Consider the following 20,155-nt stretch of genomic DNA (forward strand, 5'->3'; position numbering starts at 1 on the left):
CTTAGCTGCAGAAATGTTAAGCCTCAAAATAATCTGAAAGTCTTTGTGCTGGTTACTAGGTCCTTTGTTTTCACAATAGTTTGAGGCAGCATATGGATGACTTATGCCATCCAGTCAGTTTTTTTCTTGTATCCTGGTTCTCTAGATCTATTTGTGACTTTACCTGGGCTAGAAGGGAGGTAGATGTCCCTTTGTGTTACGATGCACATGAGCGTGCTACTTGAAATAATACTTAATTCACGTTTGCCCTTAAACTTGCTCACTATTTCATGAATCACACTTTCCGTGGCAGATGCTTACTTTGAAAAGAGTTTATGTAACTTCTACCAGTGAGCATAGCAACTTGAATGCTTTTGATATTTGACTCGGTGTAATTTCAGAACAAGAAATGGTGAATATTTCAAATCTTTGGGTGCTTTCCTGGAAGGTGAGGCACATTTGGTAAAATGTCTCCACATATCCAGATACCTGGGTAGCAATATATATTGATGTAAGCATTGCCTCGTTGCAAGTAAAACTAGATAGGAGGATGGGGATGCAGGGATGGTCAGAAGTTAGGATTTTCGGCAGCTCTCAGCCTAATTAGGGAACTGACAAAATGGGTGTCTGTGAAGGTGACATATTTCATATGCTGGCCATGCACTCATATTTGAGCTAACAAATAGATACCAGGTTTCAATGGTAATTGCTCAAGACAGTTAATACCTTAAAGTTTTAAGTGGGTTTAACTTGGGTCATGGACTCGAGGGACTTTTCTCTTGCTACTGCTGGTTACTTAAACAGCTGATAGGGAACACTGTGGAAAGGATGGAGTATTTTACACAAATTTTCAGTGATTTTTCTGCCACTTGTTTTTACTGTGCATTTTAAAATCTAGCAAATGAAAACAAAATTCTCATGTTAAAATTGAGTTTAGTGAGGATGTTTTGGTTATCGCAGTAAGGCGAAGTTACTGAAGGAAGTTCCTTGGAAGTAGTGTGGAGAAACTGTGATTGCTATTGATGCAAACTTGCTTTTGAAAACTGGAAGTGATTTGAGAACCATGTTGAACCTAAATGAGTTTGTGATAGAAGGAGGAAAATATTACGTTTTTCTCTGCAAACTGTTGAGGATTGAGGTGCAATTGAGAAAAAAGAAGGTCACTTGCTGTGGTATAACCAACCAGCCGGAATAGAGTGTCATGAAGAGTGAGGAATGAACTGCAGCATTTAAAGGTTACTGATGCTGAGGGAAGAGACCTAGAGATCCTATGAGTCTACATTTAGGAGAGGAGGCAGAGAGCGAATCTGCTGCTCTTGATACAAATGATTGCTCAAAGAATATAAACATCTAAACTTTCGTCAGTGATGTTTTTACATGTATGGTTATCTTCTGCTTACCAGATTAAGATCTGATGTTTGCTGACAGACAGCAATTACATAGTCTTCAAAAAACAACAAGAACCACAGGAATGCATTAGAAGTAGCTGAGGGTTTGGAAAGTGGTTAGAGCACTCAAGCTACCCACTATTCTGCCCTTCTTTTAAGAAGGGTTTAGTGATGAAACAAAATGGTATAGCTGTTGCTGAGCATACAGCAGTATGGCATGTAGCATCACGTTTCATAGACTGTTGTAGTACGCCTAGCTAAGTTTTCAGTGTAGTAGTTTAAATGTGGGACGCGCTCATGTCTTCCTGGTCCAAACAAGTCACGTTATGACAATACTAATTATGATGTACACAATGATGTTTCTGACTTCTTCCTTTTTCTGTCTCAGTTTTACAGAAAAGCAGACATGAAACACTGACAGCATTTGGAAATAAACTTTGGCAGTAAGATGGAAGCATAAATCTCAAGACTTTAAACCAAAACAGAAATGGCTTGTGATTATTGAAACGACACCTAAGAGCCTCCAACACTTCTGTGTGAGCAGCAGAAAAGGAACAACTACAATGGTAACACTAATAACAGAAAAGCTGCAGAACCAGAGCTTGGATGATCTGACGTGTAAAACGTACAATATTAATCTGGTAAGGATATATCAAAATTGTGTAAACATGAAGTACAGTATAGTCAAAGGCAACTCAAAACTATGTTCAAGAGTGTAGATCAGCTGGTTAGGACTGCTTTGCCTTGTGGATTGAGCTTCTAAGGGGGAAAACAATGCAAATTTTTTGTGTGGTTGATTTAAGGAGATGGTTTCTTATTGGATTTATCTTTTAACCTTCCATTTTCACTTAAATAGTTGAAAGCCAATATACTAAGAACAGAAAGAGTTATCAAGGCTTCTTAATATTCTATTTTTCCCCCAGCAAAATTTCAAATACTGGTATCTGAAACTTTCTTTCCTTTGTATGTGCTAGATATCTGACAATTCTGTTTAGTTATATCAGTAACCACTTGTTGGTAGACATCAGCATGAGGAAGAGAAGATAACCATCTACTGACCACAGTTGAGCTGAAAGTAAGATTCCTGACTATTGCCTTATCGATCTACATCAGCAGATCCTTGCTTTATCAGTGTGTCAGGTGACTGGTGGACCTGGAAAAGTTCTGCAATATTTAGTGTTCATTTATGTTTATAGCCTGTGGGCAATTCAGGCGTGATATTCAGATTAAGGAATCTATTCTCTTCACATCTGATTTGTGAGATTAGATTCACTCTACTCCAGAGAGAGGGTTTAAGAAAAGGTGTCTCCTGTTGATCTTGGGTGCCCACCTGATACCATACTGTGCTTATAATGCAAAGCAGCATAGCACTGCAGCAGCTTTGTTTCATTGACTTTTAATTGCAATTCCACAGATAAAACTCCAGGGTACTAATGGAATGGGAGGATGGGAGGGAAAATTAATGACTAAATGTCAAAGTACTGTTAAACTCTGCTTCTGTTATTTAAATATTAAGTAACACAAGCATTGAACCTGAGGCATGTTCAGTTACTTTTAGCAGTAAGACTTCTTCCTGTGTTGTAACCTGTACTTCGGTAACAGAACAGCTTCCTTACTTACTTCACAAGTACACAAACCTGGTCAGTCATAGACAGCGGAGCTTATACATAAATACCTCCAATTCTTATATGTGAATTGCTTTACTCCTCCATGTTGCATGGAAATCACAGATGTTTTGTGCATGCATGAAGCCTAATAAAAAAGATATCTAGTAGTATGCACTATTCTTAATATTTATTTTTAAAACTTGAACAGCTCCCTTTAGAGGTCTTCTAATAATTTGCATAGTTTTGAATCCCCACCTGAAATAAGTGCAATTCTTGAAAGGCGTATGTAAAATATGAGAAACAGGATATCTCAAAATAGAAGTACTTAGCTTGCATTTATTTCATGTTGAACAACATGTTATTGCACGTTGAAGCACTTGGGATAGGCATTTTGTAGGGGAATCTGCTTTCATCATGAACTGGCAATCTTGTGTCACTTCTAGTTAAACTGTAGGCCTAGATGTGGGTAAATGATGACCTGTACTTAGTACTAGTGCTTCTAAAATGTAGTGGGCAGCTTGTAATTCATAGTTTGAGCCTCTGAAGTTTGCAGAACTTCAGGAATTGAGACCTTTTACTGATGGTCACTGTAGCTCTTGGACCAGGGACTTGTTAGAGCAGAGGAGGATGTACTGCTGTGTAGACTTTATGCAGGAATGCTTTCACGCTGTGATTCCACCACTCTCCTGTTGTTTTCTTATTCTTTTACTTATCTGTCTTTAAAACAAGGGGAAGAATTACTGGTGTGAAAATGAAAATGGCAAATGATGTCTTGTAAGTGCACAAATCTCCTTCCTTCCTCCCCCTTTTGAACCATCAAGTAATTGGTTCTGTAAATGCTCTAGTCCTTAAAGGAAAATGGGTTCTGAGGTCAGGGATAGGTTCTGTCTATGCACAATGACAGCTTGAAGTGTGGAAATGATGGGATGAGGTGTAGAAATGAAGAAGCAAGTGGGACGAAAGGTACACAACTATGTTGCTCTGTACCTAAAAGGATTCATAGAAGCAGCGATGGCTTCCTGAACAAAATTTGAACCTAATAATGATCACAGTACACTTTTTCACTTTTAAAGGCTGTAAAAATTTTAGTAAGGGAGAAGACTGAGTTATGGTGGGGGGAGTTGAATCAACTATAGCATGTTTTGTAGACTTTTTGGTAAGAAGTTCATCTTAATGTTCCATTTTCAAATTGCTGCTGTTAATAGAAGAAACAGTTCTTAAATAGTCTTGCCTGCACTTTCCTTCACGTGTGCTGGCACATCTTTGTTGGACCATGCAGTGAATCATCTCATGAGCTGACAGGATCACAGCTAACCTCTCTTGCCTGGATTAATGTTGTCTTATCGGTTTCATGATCCTGCTCACCATGCATCTGCATAACTGCATGTCTTGGCATAAGTAGATAAACCAACATTTCCTCTCTTCCCTAGCTATTTTATACTGACTTGAAATGACCCTGAGGCTAAGTCTAGACTTGAACTTTGGGAACCTGCTAGGATTCTTTCAAGCACTTAGCTTCTAGCGGTCTCAAAGACCTTTAAATAGCCCCAGAAGACTTCAGGCTTTTTAAATCATCAACACAGGAGTAGAGAAGCTGTTCTGGAAGCTTGTCCTGTTTAAGTTTTCCTAGACAAAGCAATGTTTGCTGACTGTAGTTGGATTACAGTTCCATAAAAGCACAAGTTTGAGTTGGTCAGCTTAGTTAACAGGAAAATATATTTGATAAAATAACTGCTCGATTGTTGAGCCCATGTAGCAGTGTGGAATAAACTTTTTAGAAAGCTCTCTTAACTTCCTTTATTCAAGCTGCTCAATGACTTTTTTTTTCCTATAGATATTCTCTTAAGAGTCATTTGCTTATAGTTTTGCTTTTTCTTCTGTTTCTGGAGGAATTACTTCATTGGTGGGTATTTTTTTGAGCAGTTTCTAGATTTTGTGGGTAGCTGATCAGAAGTTGTTACAGTTTGAGCAGTTAGAATTTAATATATTTTCCTCAGCAATATGAAGAACATGAAAATGATTCTGTAGAGAGTTAATATCAAGAAAGAGCCTTAAGACTTTTTAGGCTTGGGTGGAAATGAGTGTGTTTTGGAGGAAGGGGGTTGTTTCACTTGAACATGTTCTTATTTGCCCCCATGAGGGTGACTTCTCAGGCTCTGGCATGGCTTTGTTTCAGTATGTTTTTGTGGGAAGGAAAAGGTACTGATACAGATGAATTTTCATTATGAGACTTTGTAAGAGAAGAATTCTCTTCTATTTGTATAAAATATTTTACTAGCTCATGCAGAGAGTAAGAACTTGCCTTTCCCAAGTATCCACCTGTCTGAAGAACAAAACCCCATATATTCAGCCAGCAGGGAAAAAAGAAAAGCCATACAGATCGTAAGTTAGGGCTATAAAATAAAAAGGAATTGCTCTTTGAAAGCCATTTACTTTATGGCTACCATTCTTTATGAAGATAATGTATATAGGATATAATACACTTCTTCATTTGTGTAACCTGTACAATGACAAATTGTATTTCTTTGCTTTTGCCTGAGTATGTTGTAGTATATAATCTGTAGCTTCTCTTGCTACTCTGTTAACCAACATAGTAATTTTCCAAGCTACTATAGCACATTTGATCAGTCTGTGCTCAATTATGCTGCACAGTCTTGTGCTGCACCTGGCTTGGTGGGGGTTAGAAGATGGTTGTTTGTCTTTCTGTGGAAGCACGAAGGGATTCCTGATTAATGTGTTAGGTTATCCCGAACTTTTATCTCAGGTGACTATTGAAGCACAAAGTAGAACAGTAGAATAGTTGGTTGGCTGTCTCAGCAGTGAAGTGTTCTGTGACCAGTGTTCTGGGGTCTCCCCACATCAGAGTAGAGGGGCTGGATCTCCTCCCTCAACCTGCTGGCCACTATTCTTTTGCTGCAATCCAAGACAGGGTTGGCTTTCTGAGCTCTGGGGGGCACATTGCTGTCTCATGTTCAGCTTGCCATCCACTAGTACCCCCCAAGCCCTTTTTGCCATGGCTGTGGTTGATCCTTACATTCTTCCAGCTTAGTGGGGGTTGTGGTGATCCAGGTGCAAGACAACTGGGCCTGCTGCTCGAGCCTAAATCTCTCTGAATAGCGTCTCATCCCTTGGACACGTTAATTGCACAGCACAGCTTGGTGTCATCTGTAAACTTGCTGAGGGTGTACTCGATCCCACTGTTGATGTCACTGATGAGGGTGTTAAAGAGCACCAGAGTCAGTACTGACCCCTGAGGGACACCACTTATCACTGGTCTTCATCCTGGCATTGAGCCACTGATTACCCCTCACTGGGTATGATCTCACAACCAGCTCTTTGTCCATCAAACAATCCACCCTTCAAATCCATATTTGTACAATTTGGAGTGAAGGATGTTATGGGGGACTGTGTCAAATGCCCTACTGAAGTCCAAGTAGATGACATCAGTAGCTCTTCTCTTGTTCACTTATGCAGTTACACCAGCATAAAACTACAGGGTTGGTCACGCAGGATCTGCCCTCGGTGAAGCTGTGTATCCCATAATATTACCCTTTCTTCTATATGCCTGAGCATATCTGCCAGGAGGATCTGCTTCATGTTCTTCCCTGGCACTGTGGTGAGGCTAGCTTGGTCAGTAGTTCCTTGGGTTACCCTTTCTACCCTTCTTAAAAATGGGTGCTATATTGCCTTTTTCCAGTCACAAGGGACTTAAGCTTTCTCCCATGACTTTTCAAATATCATTAAGAACGTCTTAGCTTTGGATGAAAAGCCACTGGTAGGAAGATGTGAGGGCCAAGACTAAAATGTGACTTGATCACTTCTTCATGTGCTGATAACGGATGAAACACTTTTCCATGCTGTTTTCTAGCTAGTCATAATTAGAAAGTGTTTGGTAGAAATGAAAGTCTGATTTGTGGACTTAGTCAAACTGTGGACGTCACACTTACATGGTGGTGGTTAAATTAGAACTTGAATAGTAAACTCTGGCTTTCCTGTGGTTTGGGAAGAAAGCCAGCTAATTGGAGGAGTTCCAAATATACTTGGGAATTGGAGAAAATGCATTGAAGTGACAAGTTAATTTTAAGATTGTGAGGATTAAGAAATATGCTTGTTAGGGTAAAATATGTGGGATTTTTTGTTGCTTTTTTTTTTTTAAGCATTCATTCAAAAAGCAATAGTTGGAAGATGGACATGCTTGAGCTCTGGAGTCTATCAGGAAAAGGACCTGATTCAATAACTTGACCTTGTTTAAAGAAAGTGTCCTTCACACAGAACTTAGCAGACTTCCCCATTGCTTTGTAAACTCTGCTTATCTTTTTTCCAGTAAAATCATAAAAAAAAAAAAAGACTCATTGTTCAGGAAGCATCAGGTAATTCTTCCTATGAAAAGGGCTGACTGGATTAAAGCAGCATATGTAGCCAGTACAGGAGAGCTGATAAACTGGTTCAGGGCTTTGTTACAGTAAACCTAGTGGGACATCTGCCATGTTCTCTATAGATAAAAAAAAAAAAGGATCCTAACTGCAATAAACAATTTACAGCTTTACAGGTCCTACTCAAGTTTGAACTTACAGACATCATTAAAATACACTAACAGGTAAAGCTTCCACGTATTTTCAGTTTCAGTTACAGAAAGCTCCAGTACATGGAAGAGAGATTCTTCCCCCCCTTATTTCACTGCATCGAGCTTGTACAGAAAATGATGCACTTTTTCCTTTCTTTTGCATTCAGTATCAGATGTCACACTTAATGGGGTTCTTTGGTTTCAATCTCCAAAGAATTGACACTTTCTGTGATTTAACAGGATTCTGTATAAATGATCACTTCAGAGAATGAATCGTAGCTGTAATGTGCTTGTCTCACAGAGCTGAGCACTGACTTCCCCAGAAGCTGCTCAGAGATAGCTGTAAGGATGGGACTGCTGGCTGTTAAGAACACTGCAGCCGTTCCCTGGAGTACAGATGATGTATGTATACGTAGTCCAGTTTTTTCAAGTCCCTTTCAAAAGGCTTTTTTCAACTGTCAAAGATGCAGTAGAGTGGCTTTTATTTGGTGGACAAGGCTTTCTAAGGTGTTAGGTTGCAGCAAATGAAACGGCATTTGTGCAGAGCACCATGTGAAAGATGCATTTGGTCAAATGCTTGCAAAAACTAAATAGCAATCTAATGATGCTCACATGGGATTGTCCTCAAGGTTCTGATCCTTCTAAGTATCCAAGATCTTAGCCTGTGAGTACAGTCTCTTAACCGTAATAATTAAATCATTCCTCTTTTCCACGTGGCTTGAGGTGAATTAGCTTTATGATTTCAATGTGGCACTTGATCCAATATGTATTTCCCTTAGTTATAAAGTGATAGTTGAAGTGCTGTTTTTGATTTGGGGAAAACTGGAGAGGGAGGAGTTTGGGTAACCTTATGTTTAAGTCTCTTCAGATTTTTGTCCTTCGTAGATGGATAAAACACAGCCATTGCTGTTATCTCAGTGTACTCTTGTGTTCTGTATGTTATCTTAGTAGTTGTGTAGTAAATTATTGATACTAGCTTTATTAGTGTGTTTGACATAACTGACAACTGCAATTACAAAAGGCAAGCTAGTGAGAGTGGTAGCTCTTGCTCTCAAGTTTGACTTAAGTCTTCTGAGAAGGACTTACCAGTTGCAAACTGGATGGAGTTTCAGACTTCTGCTGTTTAAATTACTTTTCTTTAAATAGGAAGCTATAAATGCATCTGTAGGTGCAAGGAAAAAGGTGATGCAAATGGCTTCTCTCATATTATGACCTTGATATGAAATAAGGTTAATAATCTGATTGCAGTCTGTCCTTCCAGCAGTTCATCCATTTCCTACCTCCAAAACAAAGTCACCAAGGGAATACTACTTATATGCCATATGAGGAGTTCAAGGATTTAAGTGCATCAGGAATATTCTATTGTGTTGCTATAAAGCAAGAAACAAAAGCTTTGTGGACCAATGATGTTTGTCTGGAAGTCTGTGTACAATACTGCTGTCTTTGGCTGTATCCAAAAGAGAGTGTAAAAGAGTTACACTTTCTAAATAAAGTAATCTTCCTCTCCATCCTGAGTTGTTGATGTAGAGGAATAAAGAATGGTCCCTAGATGTGCTGGGGGCCTGAAGCCATTTTATTTACAAGTACTTTATTTGCAGCTTGCTGTTCAGCATCCTATGTGCCTGAGAAACCTGGACTCTTAACAATGCTTTTGTAGTGATATTTCTTCCTAGGTGAAATTCACTAAGGAAGTGGACATGGCCCTATATATAGATCTGTATTACTGCACGGGTGCTACTGACAAAGCTTAATCTTAAATTCTGAAGGTCTTTACACGCAAACTTTGCTTTAAGTATGGGTTTTACATTGTTTCAGACTAATAAACTATTGCCAGTAAACTGTATGAATTCAAAGTTATGCAAAAGATGAGTCTTGGACAGGATCTACTTTTAAATGACTTATACCTTAAGAAATAAGGAAACATTTTGCTGTGTTGATATTTAAGAACCTGTAAAATAAGAGTAAAGCCTGTCTTGGATATAAAGTTCCTAGTGGAGATATTTAAGATTTGTTTGTTTAATTTATCTAAAGCTATTCCTCATTCATTTAAGGTGAAGTATTTTGCTATTTAGCCTTAAGATTGAGCATGGAAGCATAGTTGTCAGACTGTAAATCAATTGCCACTGAAATGAGAATTGAATCAAAGCTCATTCATTGAGTGAATGATCGTTCTTAATCCTGCAGTTTACTCACATGGGCTAGCATTGCAGCAGTTTGATACCTAACAGTGTATCAGAAAATACTGCCAGTATTAAACTTCAGAGTTTGCGTTTAGAAAGATCTGCTGTTCAGGAATTTCTTCAAGATACCCAGCAAAACCCATTCCATTTAAGGAGGTTGTTAGGGGCACATAGAGGGAAACTGAAAACTGCATGTGTTTTCCTTGGGGTGTATGCTGGCTCTTTCACACAGTTAAAACTGTTTTTCTGATTGATTTCAGTACTCATCTGAGAAGTTGAACAAAAGTGGCAGCTTGTTCTCTTTCGAAATCAACGGTAAGTTCTTCAGAAGCCTTAGCTGTGTTTTACTGAGGTAATTGGTATAGCAAGCAGCCTTTCTTTTGTAAATAAGGTGAGGGGGATGGAGCATGCAGTTGCAGAGCCTGCTGGTTTAAGCTGGTCTATGAACAATACTGGGAATAGCTGGTTGTTAGTTTTGTACGTGTGATCTGCTTTGCATAGTAAAAGCCCTGGTAACACTTTTTTTTTGTTATCTGCTACGGTGTACAGAAGCTCAGCAATGCTGGTTTTCATACTAAACATCTACTAGAGGAAATCTCTAACCTCTTTATATACCTTCTTGCAGGCTTTGTCACGTAGAATATCCAGTGCGATGCAAACCATAAGCTGGTGTCCATAACCATAAGCTTTGAGTGCATTAGCTCCCCTCCCTAATCAGTATTCCCTTGATCCTGTTAAGAGTAAACTTTATCACCAAAAATCAAAGCAATGCTTACTGATATGGAAGTGTCATGCTTTATTAAGGGATGGATTTGAAACTTTGTGTGTTCCGTTGTCTTACAGCATGGGCAATTCTTACTTGCTCAGTGTGATTCCCTTTAAAGCGTGGTGCGTGGTTTGTATGAGGTTCCAAAGGGAAATACTACTTTATCCCAAAATAGCATTTTTTTGATAGCATGTGAATGATTAAAGCACATGTGCAACTTCTGACTTTTTTTCACAGCAAACTTTAAATCATCTTCCATCCTAGGAGTAGGCTTCCTAAGGATTTTTTTTTTTTAAATCAAGCCAGTCCAAGCTAAAAATTTGTCCTACAATAGATGCAAGGAGTTTCAAACAGTATCTGGATCCCATTGTGCTGGCTATTTTACTTGCATTGAATTATGGATGGTCTCTGCCTTGAAGAGCTTACGTGCTTAAGGCAAAGCACAGTATGTGGTTGTACCCATCTGAAAGAATGGAGGAGGAAGGACAGAGGAATTCTAATAAAACATGTTGTTTGAATAGGCCAGCTGTCTGCACAGTTAAATGATTTCGAGACAATAGGGTGTTCTTTAAATAAGATCCAAATAAACAGGATAATCTATGACATAGTTTAGGCATGGAACACGTACAAGTATTTGGATCTGTAATTTTTAAAGCTACTCTGCAAAACTTTTATCTGTTGATTCTTAAAAAAAGAAATTTTTTTGACAACTAACAGTAAGAAAACAATTTAATATTTAGACTATATTATAGACTGTTAGGAGGTCTAGAGGAAAAAAACCCTTGATATTTTAAATAATTCTTTAAGTCCAGGGTAAGTGAAGCTTCCTTGGCTAATTGGTTTAAATTAGCAAATTTTCTAACCAAGCATGAAGCACTGCTAACTGGCCAACAGTTTTACTGCTTTTCAATTTGCAAATCCAAAGTCTGCTGTAGTTCTTACACTTCATTGTATAATGTGGAGGAACAGCTGTAAAATGTGCAGAATGTTCTCAAAGAAATGCTTTACAAAAGAGTGAGAGGCTTCACTGGCAGACTTCTTTTAACCCAGCATTGCCACTTCAGATGAGAAGTTGTGCACTATGCGTTATGTCTGTATTCACAGTAAAACTTGCAGGAGGTTCTGAAGGCATCCTCAGTTTTTTTTTTTAGTGCATTGAATTAAGATTTTTTTCTGATACTTTGAATATGAGCAAAAAAAGGAAACACTGCAGTCTAAAATAATTTTGTGCTGTTTCTAATTTAAATTAAAGCTATTCACAGCATGGAATGCGAACACCCATCTCTTTGAAACTTATAGTAAGGTGTTCTTAATGGAGAAGTATTACAGCCAAATGAGAGACAGCAGTCTATGAACAGATTATCTTGCTCTTTTAAATAAAAATAACATAGAAATCCTTGGTAGGGTTTCACAAGGGTTGTTAATCCACTTTTATACTTCTGGTTCACTGCTGCAGGTTTTAGTTTCTGTCCTATGGTATGCACTAGAAAAGCAGATAACGAATCTGTTGCTGTTGCTCATAAAGAAATAGAGTTCTAATCCTTCAGTACACAGCAAAAAGACTTAACTAGGTACTTGCATGTGTACTGGAATGCCTGGAGTGGTCTCTGAAATACTTAGTCTTTGTGGTTTTCAAGCTATCTACCTTGTAATTGTATTTTTAAATGTTGATGAAGAGCTGGGTATTTGTGGCTCTCTTCTAAGCCTGAGTCATGGCTTTACATTAAACCAGGCATAAAACAATTACCCTTTTCCTTCCCATCTATCACCTCTATCTCTTTTTTTTTTCTAGAAGACAGTCCTTGGAAAGCTTTAAATGGGGGTTGTCCAATCCAGACTGATGCCAGGAATTCTGCCTACCCTTTCCCAGTGTGCCCCTTCAGCACCGGCCCTGCCAGCAATGGCGCTTTGCAGTGGCAGCAGGAACCCTCCAGCACATCCATGGTGTCAGGATGGATCAGTGAGTTAAACCTCAACGAAAACTCGGGTCAGCCCTTGGCACCACCCACAAAACGTCACTGCAGGTCCCTCTCGGAGCCAGACGAGCTGGCTCGCTGTCGCTCACCCTGGAAACCTGGCAATTCAAAGGTTTGGACTCCCGTGTCAAAGAGACGATGCAACAGCGGTGGCAGCGCAACCTTGCAACGCTGCAACAGTCATGGAAGTGCGACCTTGCAGAGAAGCACAAGCATCAGCCTGCCACAAAACATACTGTCCCTCAATAATGTCTTCACCGTCACCAGCTTCAACACATCACCAGTACCCAGACCTTCCTCTGCCAGCAGCGGGTTTGTGGACAGCAGTGATGGAAGCACGAGCTCCAGTACCCGCTGGAATTCCGGAGGGCCCTGTGACTTTAACCCAAGGCGCCGCCTCTCCCTCTCCCAGGAGCACATCACCGAGACAGGGAACCTTTTGCCTTCAGCCAACAGCACTCCCACCTCCACACCCGAGCTCAGTCGACGTCAGGGCTTGTTGAGGTGCCGCTCTCAGCCTTGTGTTCTGAATGAGAAGAAAAGCCGGCTAAAGCGCAGACGGGAGGAGGATGTACGATGGAACAGGCCCTCGTTAGACTTTTTTAAAATGACACGGGTGAGATTTTACTTTCCTCAGTTTGTGTGTGCGAAGGGAACAATTGCAGACAGATTATTTCTTGATAAATCAGACTAATTTGTAGTTGTTTTTCGTACTGATCTATACTAACTTCCCCAGTTCAGTGGGGTTCTTAAACTTACTATGGGAAAAATGCTAGTAAAGTACTGAACCTGTGTGCTGTGGACTATTCACTGAGCTAGCAAGTTTGCTGCCACTTTGCTTAGCTGAAAGTCTGTATGACAGCATTGGTCCTTCTGCCTTTGTGAGACAGTTTACTTAATAGCTTAAAGGACGTTCTCTTTTAGAAATATGACTTGATAAAGCTGTAGGGTAGGTAGTCAGGTGGCAAGCCACAGAGAACGACTTACTCATCGACGAGTTTGGTAACCAGCTCTGTTCTAGGTACAACTAGACAATGTTTCAGGTTTTACGATGCACGTTTCTTACTTAAAGAAACAAGTAAGACCTAATGAGCTGTGTTAATCACTGCTGAGATTGGGTTGCTGTTCTATTTGGAAATACTAGTGGATTTGCTTTTCAATTGCATGTGTGGCCTAATACAGATTTCTTCATTTAAAATGACTAAAAAAATTTAGAAGTTGTTCTTCTCAAGGCTAGATTAGCTGCTTGCATTCTTCAAGCTCTAAAGGTCCTTTCATTTGTCCATAAGTTATACTTACGAAACAATCCATATGATACTGCATCATCTAGGAAAGACCTGATAGAACTTATGTCTATAGGAAGGGCTTTTTAACTATTCAGGTTTAGTACTGAATTGAAAAGTATATAGGACTGTTCAGGCACTCCTGATTGCTTTTTACTTTGCCTTATCTTGAAAGCTGTCTTCCTCTTAAGCTTGAGTAGTTTGTGCAATTTCATTCTACAGTGTCATGGTTTGTTGGAGTAATTTTTTACCATTTCACTGTAATCTTTCCACACTGTGTATGAAATCAAAGGAAGAAAGTATAATTGGGGCATGCATTATCTTTTAAATGAGCTGAACTTTAATGAAGACATCTGTTTTAAAACAAGGCAATGGCTGAAAATGCTTGAAGTACAATTTGAATCAAGTTTTCAATCAATGATATGTTCTAGAATGGTGGTTTATTAACCTATTACATTGATAAAAGTACAATATTTCTTCATTACCTGTGTTCTCCTTGTGCCCCAAATCCTAGCAAATGTATATACTTTTGAACTTACGTTGTAGTCCTAAACACTTATCTCTAAGATTAAAAAAAGAAGTTACTGCTGTGCAAAATGTTAGAAGCTAATACTGGGTCCAGATGTGGAGTCCTCAGTACAAGGGAGGCATGCTCCTGTTGGAGCATGTGCAGAGGAAGGCTACAGAAATGATCCAAGGGATGGAACGCCTCTCCTGTAAGGACAGGCTGAGAGAGCTGGAGCTGTTCAGGCTGGAGAACAGAGGGCTCTGAGGTAACCTAATAGTGGCCTTTCAATATCTAAATGTGGGGAGCTACAGGAAAGAAGGAGACAGGCTCTTTATCAGGGTCTGTAGTGATAGGATGAGGGGAAATGGTTTCAAGCTTAAAAGAGGGTAGATTTCAGTTGGATATAAGGAAAATGACTTTTATATTGAGGGTGGTAAGGCACTGGCATGGGTTGCTCAGAGTTGTGGTGGATGCCCCGTCCTTGGAGACTTGTGGTGAAGCTGCGTGGGGCCCTGGGCAACCTGATCTAGCTGTGATGTCCCTGTTCATTGCAGAGGAGTTGGACCAGGTGGTCTTTAAAGGCCCCTTACAACTCTAAGGATTATGTGATTCTATGAAAAATCCTTAAATTCATAAAGCAAAAATTTCCAAACGTTTTCTCAAAAACAGATCAGTGAATATTTTTCCCATGCTATGATAGAGTTGAAGTTGAAGGGGAAAGACTACTGCTTAATGTAGCAGTGCTATATTGAAGTCACAACTGTGTGAAGAGCAGTTTTGGTCCACAGCTGTTTCTCCCAGTGCATTTTGATTTCTGAGAGGTTGGCACTGAAACACCTGCCAAAATTGCTAAGGTTTCTGACCTCTTAGTTTTCTCAAATAGTGTTTGTCAAAACAGAATGATTTATTTGCTTTAACCCAAAGCAAGTGCTGTTGTAGGTCTTGAATAACTGGCAGAGAGACTGTTAATGATGCATCAGTCCCTACTGACTTGCAAAACGTAAGTGATAGAAAATGAGTCCAAATACAGTTCATAGATTATTGATCTGTTTGTTCACCCATCACATCACAATCACAAGTTTCTATACCTGTTTGTGATTTTCTTTCTAGTATTGCCTCTTTGACATTCAGTTCTGTGCTTTTAAATAAAAGAGAAAAAAATAGGCAGCTCTTACTATCAGAAACAGCTTCTCTTTATATTCCTAGGTAATTTCTTCCAAACACCTTTGCACTTCACTACCTACTCTGTTTTTGTTTATGCTTTCTATGTCTTAATTTCTCATAGGGGGAAAAACCCCTCAGTAAAATGAGTAATTCCTGTATGTAGATTAAAACATGAGCGGACGGGCTCATGAATGGTGTTGTACAGGCCTTGGTGCCAACTTCTGGAATGATCTTCTGGATTTAAAGCAGGAAATAAAAACTTGTGCAATTTCAGGCTTGCTAGAACATGAAGACAGCTGTAAAAACAAGTGGAAAAGACTGTAGTAAGTGATAACAAAATGAGATAGCTGTTTTCGGTCCCTAAGGACTCTAAATGACTTTGCATTCATTCAATTTTGTGCTGTAGCTGTTGTATGGTTGTAGAATAGTTCTATACTGTATCTATTCCTGTTTAGCATTTGTTCACAATTGCCTACGTGAGGAACTGGCTCCTTTTGGTCCTTTCTCCAGCAGGAATCTGACTACCCTGGTATTTCCAGATGTCTGGGCAAAGCAAAGAGGAGCTACTTTGGAATCTCACTTTTGTGCAGCTAATAGCTTCTAACCATACAGTGTAAGTTAAGATGGAGGTACTTGGATTGGTAGCTGCAGCTGGAAAGTAGAAACTCTTCTTTACTGAGGAGGAGACCTTCCATCCCCCGGAAACTCTTAAGCTCTTTTCAGATGTTCAACTTCGTGTAGGTGTGCATCAGTTGATCCTTTTAGCAATAACAGAAAGATGTGTGACAAATAAAGAACAGTCAAGATTTTTTTTTGTGTATAAAGAAGTTTTCTTGTGATAGTGATGTTTTATTCTGTTTCAGATCAAACAGCACAATGTAATTTGAAGCCTTTCTGGTGTTCAGCATTCCTGTACACCTCTTTTTCCCAACTTGTAGGCATGAAGTTGCAAAAAGAAAAAGTTGGTATCATGCTTAAAACCTCTCTGTTTTGTCTGAAGTGGTCTTTAGTTTGCCTTAATAGTTACTTGGATAGAAACAGCTGTTTTGCATTAAGGAGTAGTTCCAGCAATTACATGGTATCCAGTGTTAATAAATCAGATGCCTCTTAAATAGTAAAGGTTGAAGTTGCAATGTGTTTATTTATGGTAAAACGTTGCTGTTTTGATTTTTGTTGTTAGTTTTCTAGTACTATCTTCAGGCTCAAATTGCAGCTACTTTAACTGTGTTGAAATAACAGCTACTGGCAAATGTGAGTGAAGATGGTTTTTAAATTCTCAAAGGTCTGGAGTTATTTAGAAGTGAGATTCATTCTTTAAAGATTTCAGACATTTGGGCCTCTCCTTATATGCATGAATTAATCCAGGCCCTGCAAGCTAAGAGTACAAAGACACTTATACTCTTGCTTTTAAGAAATTGTATGTGCTTTTTTTTAGTAGCAGTTGGGAATGTATGTTCTGCTTGAAGACTGTTCTTAGCTAAACTGCTTCCATACCTTATCATTGCCCTTCTACAGCTCCTTGCACTGGGAGCAGTATAGTTTTGGGAGGGGTGAGGGAAGATTAGAATAGATGGGACTTAATGTTTTTCTTTTTTTTCTTGGAGTATATGATTTTGAATCTGCAAAACTCTTGGATAAATTTTATTCTTAAAGGTTGAATTGCCTCTTTTATGGTTATTCATATCCATGCTTTGTAGTATAGTGTATGTAGTGGCTTTGTGGACCTGTAAAGCAAGGAGGACTCATAGAAGGTAGTAAAGTCATAAAGAGTCATAAAGATGTGTCAACTTCAGCCAAAGCAACAAGACTAGTATCACTTGAATAACAGAATTATTAGGCTGAGCAGAAGGACTGGTTGATAGTGATTTCTATATCAACTTAAAACTGTGCATACAGTATGGGTGGGTGGTTGGGGTGGATAACTTTCCTTAAAGGGGAGTGATCAGGAGATAGTATTTATTTTAAAAAAGGACATAATGTATCAGGAATGCTGTGACTGAAGGTAGACCATAGGAGGTAACCACAACTTTTTCAGTGGCATGTTTCTTAATTCTTGATATTTCTTGTGGAACCATTGCATCCACCTACTTGAGTTGAACTTTTCGTGAGCTGCTTTAAAGAAGTCATTGTGAATAAGTAAAGAGTGAAGTGTGGTAGTAAATACTTATCCTTGTAATTCTGGTTTAGATACTTTTGGTTGTTACTGAGTATTTCCAGGTGTTAGATTTGTTTTCTGTTGCTCTTTAAGGCCATTGCAATGATCAGCAAATGAACAGGTAGATAAATTATCCATGTTCTGATCCGTCAATAAATTAAAAAACAAAAGTGAGATCTGAAGCTTTCTCTTTAATTCTTATAATTTTTGTTGTCTAGCAAATTTTCAGGTATGCACTGTTGGCATGTTTACAATGGACTTTTCAATTCATATTGTCACAGCATAATCTGTGTTCTCAAGCTGCACAAGTAGCTACAAGTAGAATTCTAAGTGTACACATGGAGAATACAGTATCTTATTCATGAATAGTGTGGTGTAGTAACAGCTAGCAGGTTATCCACTAAGTCAAGCCTGCATCAGCTCAAGTAGGTTAAGTATTGGCTTAACCTAAGTTCATTCAGATTGCGTTCGTAAAATAGCAAGCATGCTGCTTTAAATAGTTTGAATTGCTTACCTAAAGCTCATCTCTTATGGCCTCCTGTCAAAATGGGAACAAAAATCATTTGGGATGGCTGTAATTTCTACTTGTAGATACAGTTAAGTCAGCAGAGGCTATTCTCTGCCTGGTATGCTGCATCCATGCAGTGTGATTTAGGGAAGATGTGTAACATGCGTGCAGCCCTTGTCTAAGCTCTTGAAGTATTCTTGTAAGAATGTGTAATGCAGTGCTCATGGTCAGAATATAGGTCTCACTTGTTTTTCCTGCTGGCAGCACTCTGCAGTTTGGTGATTGTGGTGGTACACGCTACTGCTGGTCATACAAAATGGGTGCACTGTATGGGATGCATCTTTGACTCAGGGCAACCTTACTTTTGCACTATGTTTTATGGAAAATATACAGATGAGCTTTGCATAGTAAGGGATTGGACTGGGGTTGATTGGGGTCAATGGAATGGTACTGACTGTAAGTATGCAGTGTTAGTTAACTTATCAGTGGTTTCCATTTGTGTAAGATTAAAAACTTAAAAACAGCTGTGGATAAAACAGTTGAGCTAGGGGATGCAATTGATTGTCATTTGAAAACTTAGTACTTTTTCCTAGAGGTGCCTTTAACTTCACATTTGAGAGAAGAAAACAGCTATCACTTTCCAAAAGGCATGAAGGAATTTAAGCTTGGAGGTCAGTAGTCCTATTTAGAAGTAAGAAGTGAAGTGTTAAAATTGTCCAGCTAAGTAAATCAGGTTAAATCTACATTGTGTAATTCTATGCATAATCTTAATATATAAGTGAAAAGAAATATTCAGGAATGGACCTCTAGGAAACTGATTTTTACCGTCTGAATGCACAATATTCACTTAAGTGCAAGGGACCAAAATTGCTTTTGAAATGCTGAAGTGTTTGTTTTTATGGGCAACCTGATGACTCGGAGGACCAGTGTCTGAATGGGAATAGATGCAATAAAGTACTTGTAGGTTTTCTAAGTTTCAGTAGAGTAGAAACAAGACTACTGCTATGCCTGCAGGGTTTTGAATAATGAAATGCAAGCCAACCTCAATCTGCTAGATGTTGGTGAGCTATATTATTTATTGCTTGGAAAGCTAGAGGATTACTGAAATGGAGAAGACCTCTTTGGAGAGGAACAGGGATGCGAAAGGTTTGGAACTGTTCTTCCAGGCTCCTACTCTCCAGTGTTAATCAAAAAAAAACCTTAATGAGGCAATATCAGTGGTCACAACACCAATGTCACTGGTAAAACAGTAGAGATTCTTGAAATCTTTGCATCTGTCTCTGGATAACAGATGTCTGGCAAACTTCAAATATTTTGAGTTGGATTCTAGGTTGCTTTGGCTCCTTTGAAGTTGAGCAATATGCATCTATTTTGATTATGCCTCTCATGCTCTCAAATTAAATGGAAAGCAACGTACAGTAGTTAAGTTGAAGTCTGTGTGGGTGCGTATTTATGTTTGGCTTACTATCAATCTGTAGATACCAGATGTGGAAATTATGGGTGAGGAAAGATGTCTTAAATCATCATCTGTAATCCCCTGTTGATGCATGGTAACTTCTTGCAGTATCTTTTTCTGGTATTCTGTCCACTGTAGTATTTTAAATGCCTCCAGGGATGTGATTTCCATAGCAAATAAAGACTATTTTGTGGGAAGAGAATGCAGTTTTACTTAAGCTCTGAAATGTATCTGACTCATTTTGGATAATGGCATGTATTTTTGGATCTCTCGCCTACTGTCATGATAACAAATAATCTTGTATGGAAATAATATTAAGTTGCCTGGTTCTCTGGCTAACAAAAACATGAGAGCTTTTGTCTCTATTTGAAAGCAACTTCTTCACGAGGTGGGATAGCAGTCACTAAATATGGCATCTAGGGAGTAGGGGTCAATGTCCATTTATTCCTTTCTGTTCTGTGATAATGTCAGGTATGAATATGCTCTCATGAGAGCTATAGTTTTTGCAATAAGAAATAATGGTCAAAGGCTGGGAGTCCTTGGAGTCTTCTGAGGACATGGTTAATATTCAGGTAGACCTCTGTTTCCAGTCAAAAACTGAGACTATTTCACTAGTAGCTG

The 20,155-nt window shown here is 38.9% G+C and overlaps 1 protein-coding gene across 5 annotated transcripts in view; it reads left to right on the plus strand.

Moving 5' to 3' along the window:
- FAM53A (family with sequence similarity 53 member A) overlaps positions 1-20,155 on the plus strand; it is a 67,400-nt gene that overhangs the window by 16,890 nt on the left and 30,355 nt on the right. For 3 of the 5 annotated variants that reach the window (XM_015285869.3, NM_204388.3, XM_046939855.1), the window contains exons 2-4: positions 1,756-2,008; positions 9,979-10,033; positions 12,277-13,076. In XM_015285869.3, coding sequence (XP_015141355.2) covers positions 1,931-2,008; positions 9,979-10,033; positions 12,277-13,076 — 933 coding nt within the window. In that variant the 5' untranslated portion in view covers positions 1,756-1,930. The remainder of the gene's footprint in view (positions 1-1,755; positions 2,009-9,978; positions 10,034-12,276; positions 13,077-20,155) is intronic. The other 2 variants (XM_015285870.4, XM_046939856.1) reach the window with 1 other exon arrangement.

The sequence above is a fragment of the Gallus gallus genome, chromosome 4, assembly GCF_016699485.2.
Source record: "Gallus gallus isolate bGalGal1 chromosome 4, bGalGal1.mat.broiler.GRCg7b, whole genome shotgun sequence".
NCBI classification, from domain to species: Eukaryota; Metazoa; Chordata; class Aves; order Galliformes; family Phasianidae; genus Gallus; species Gallus gallus.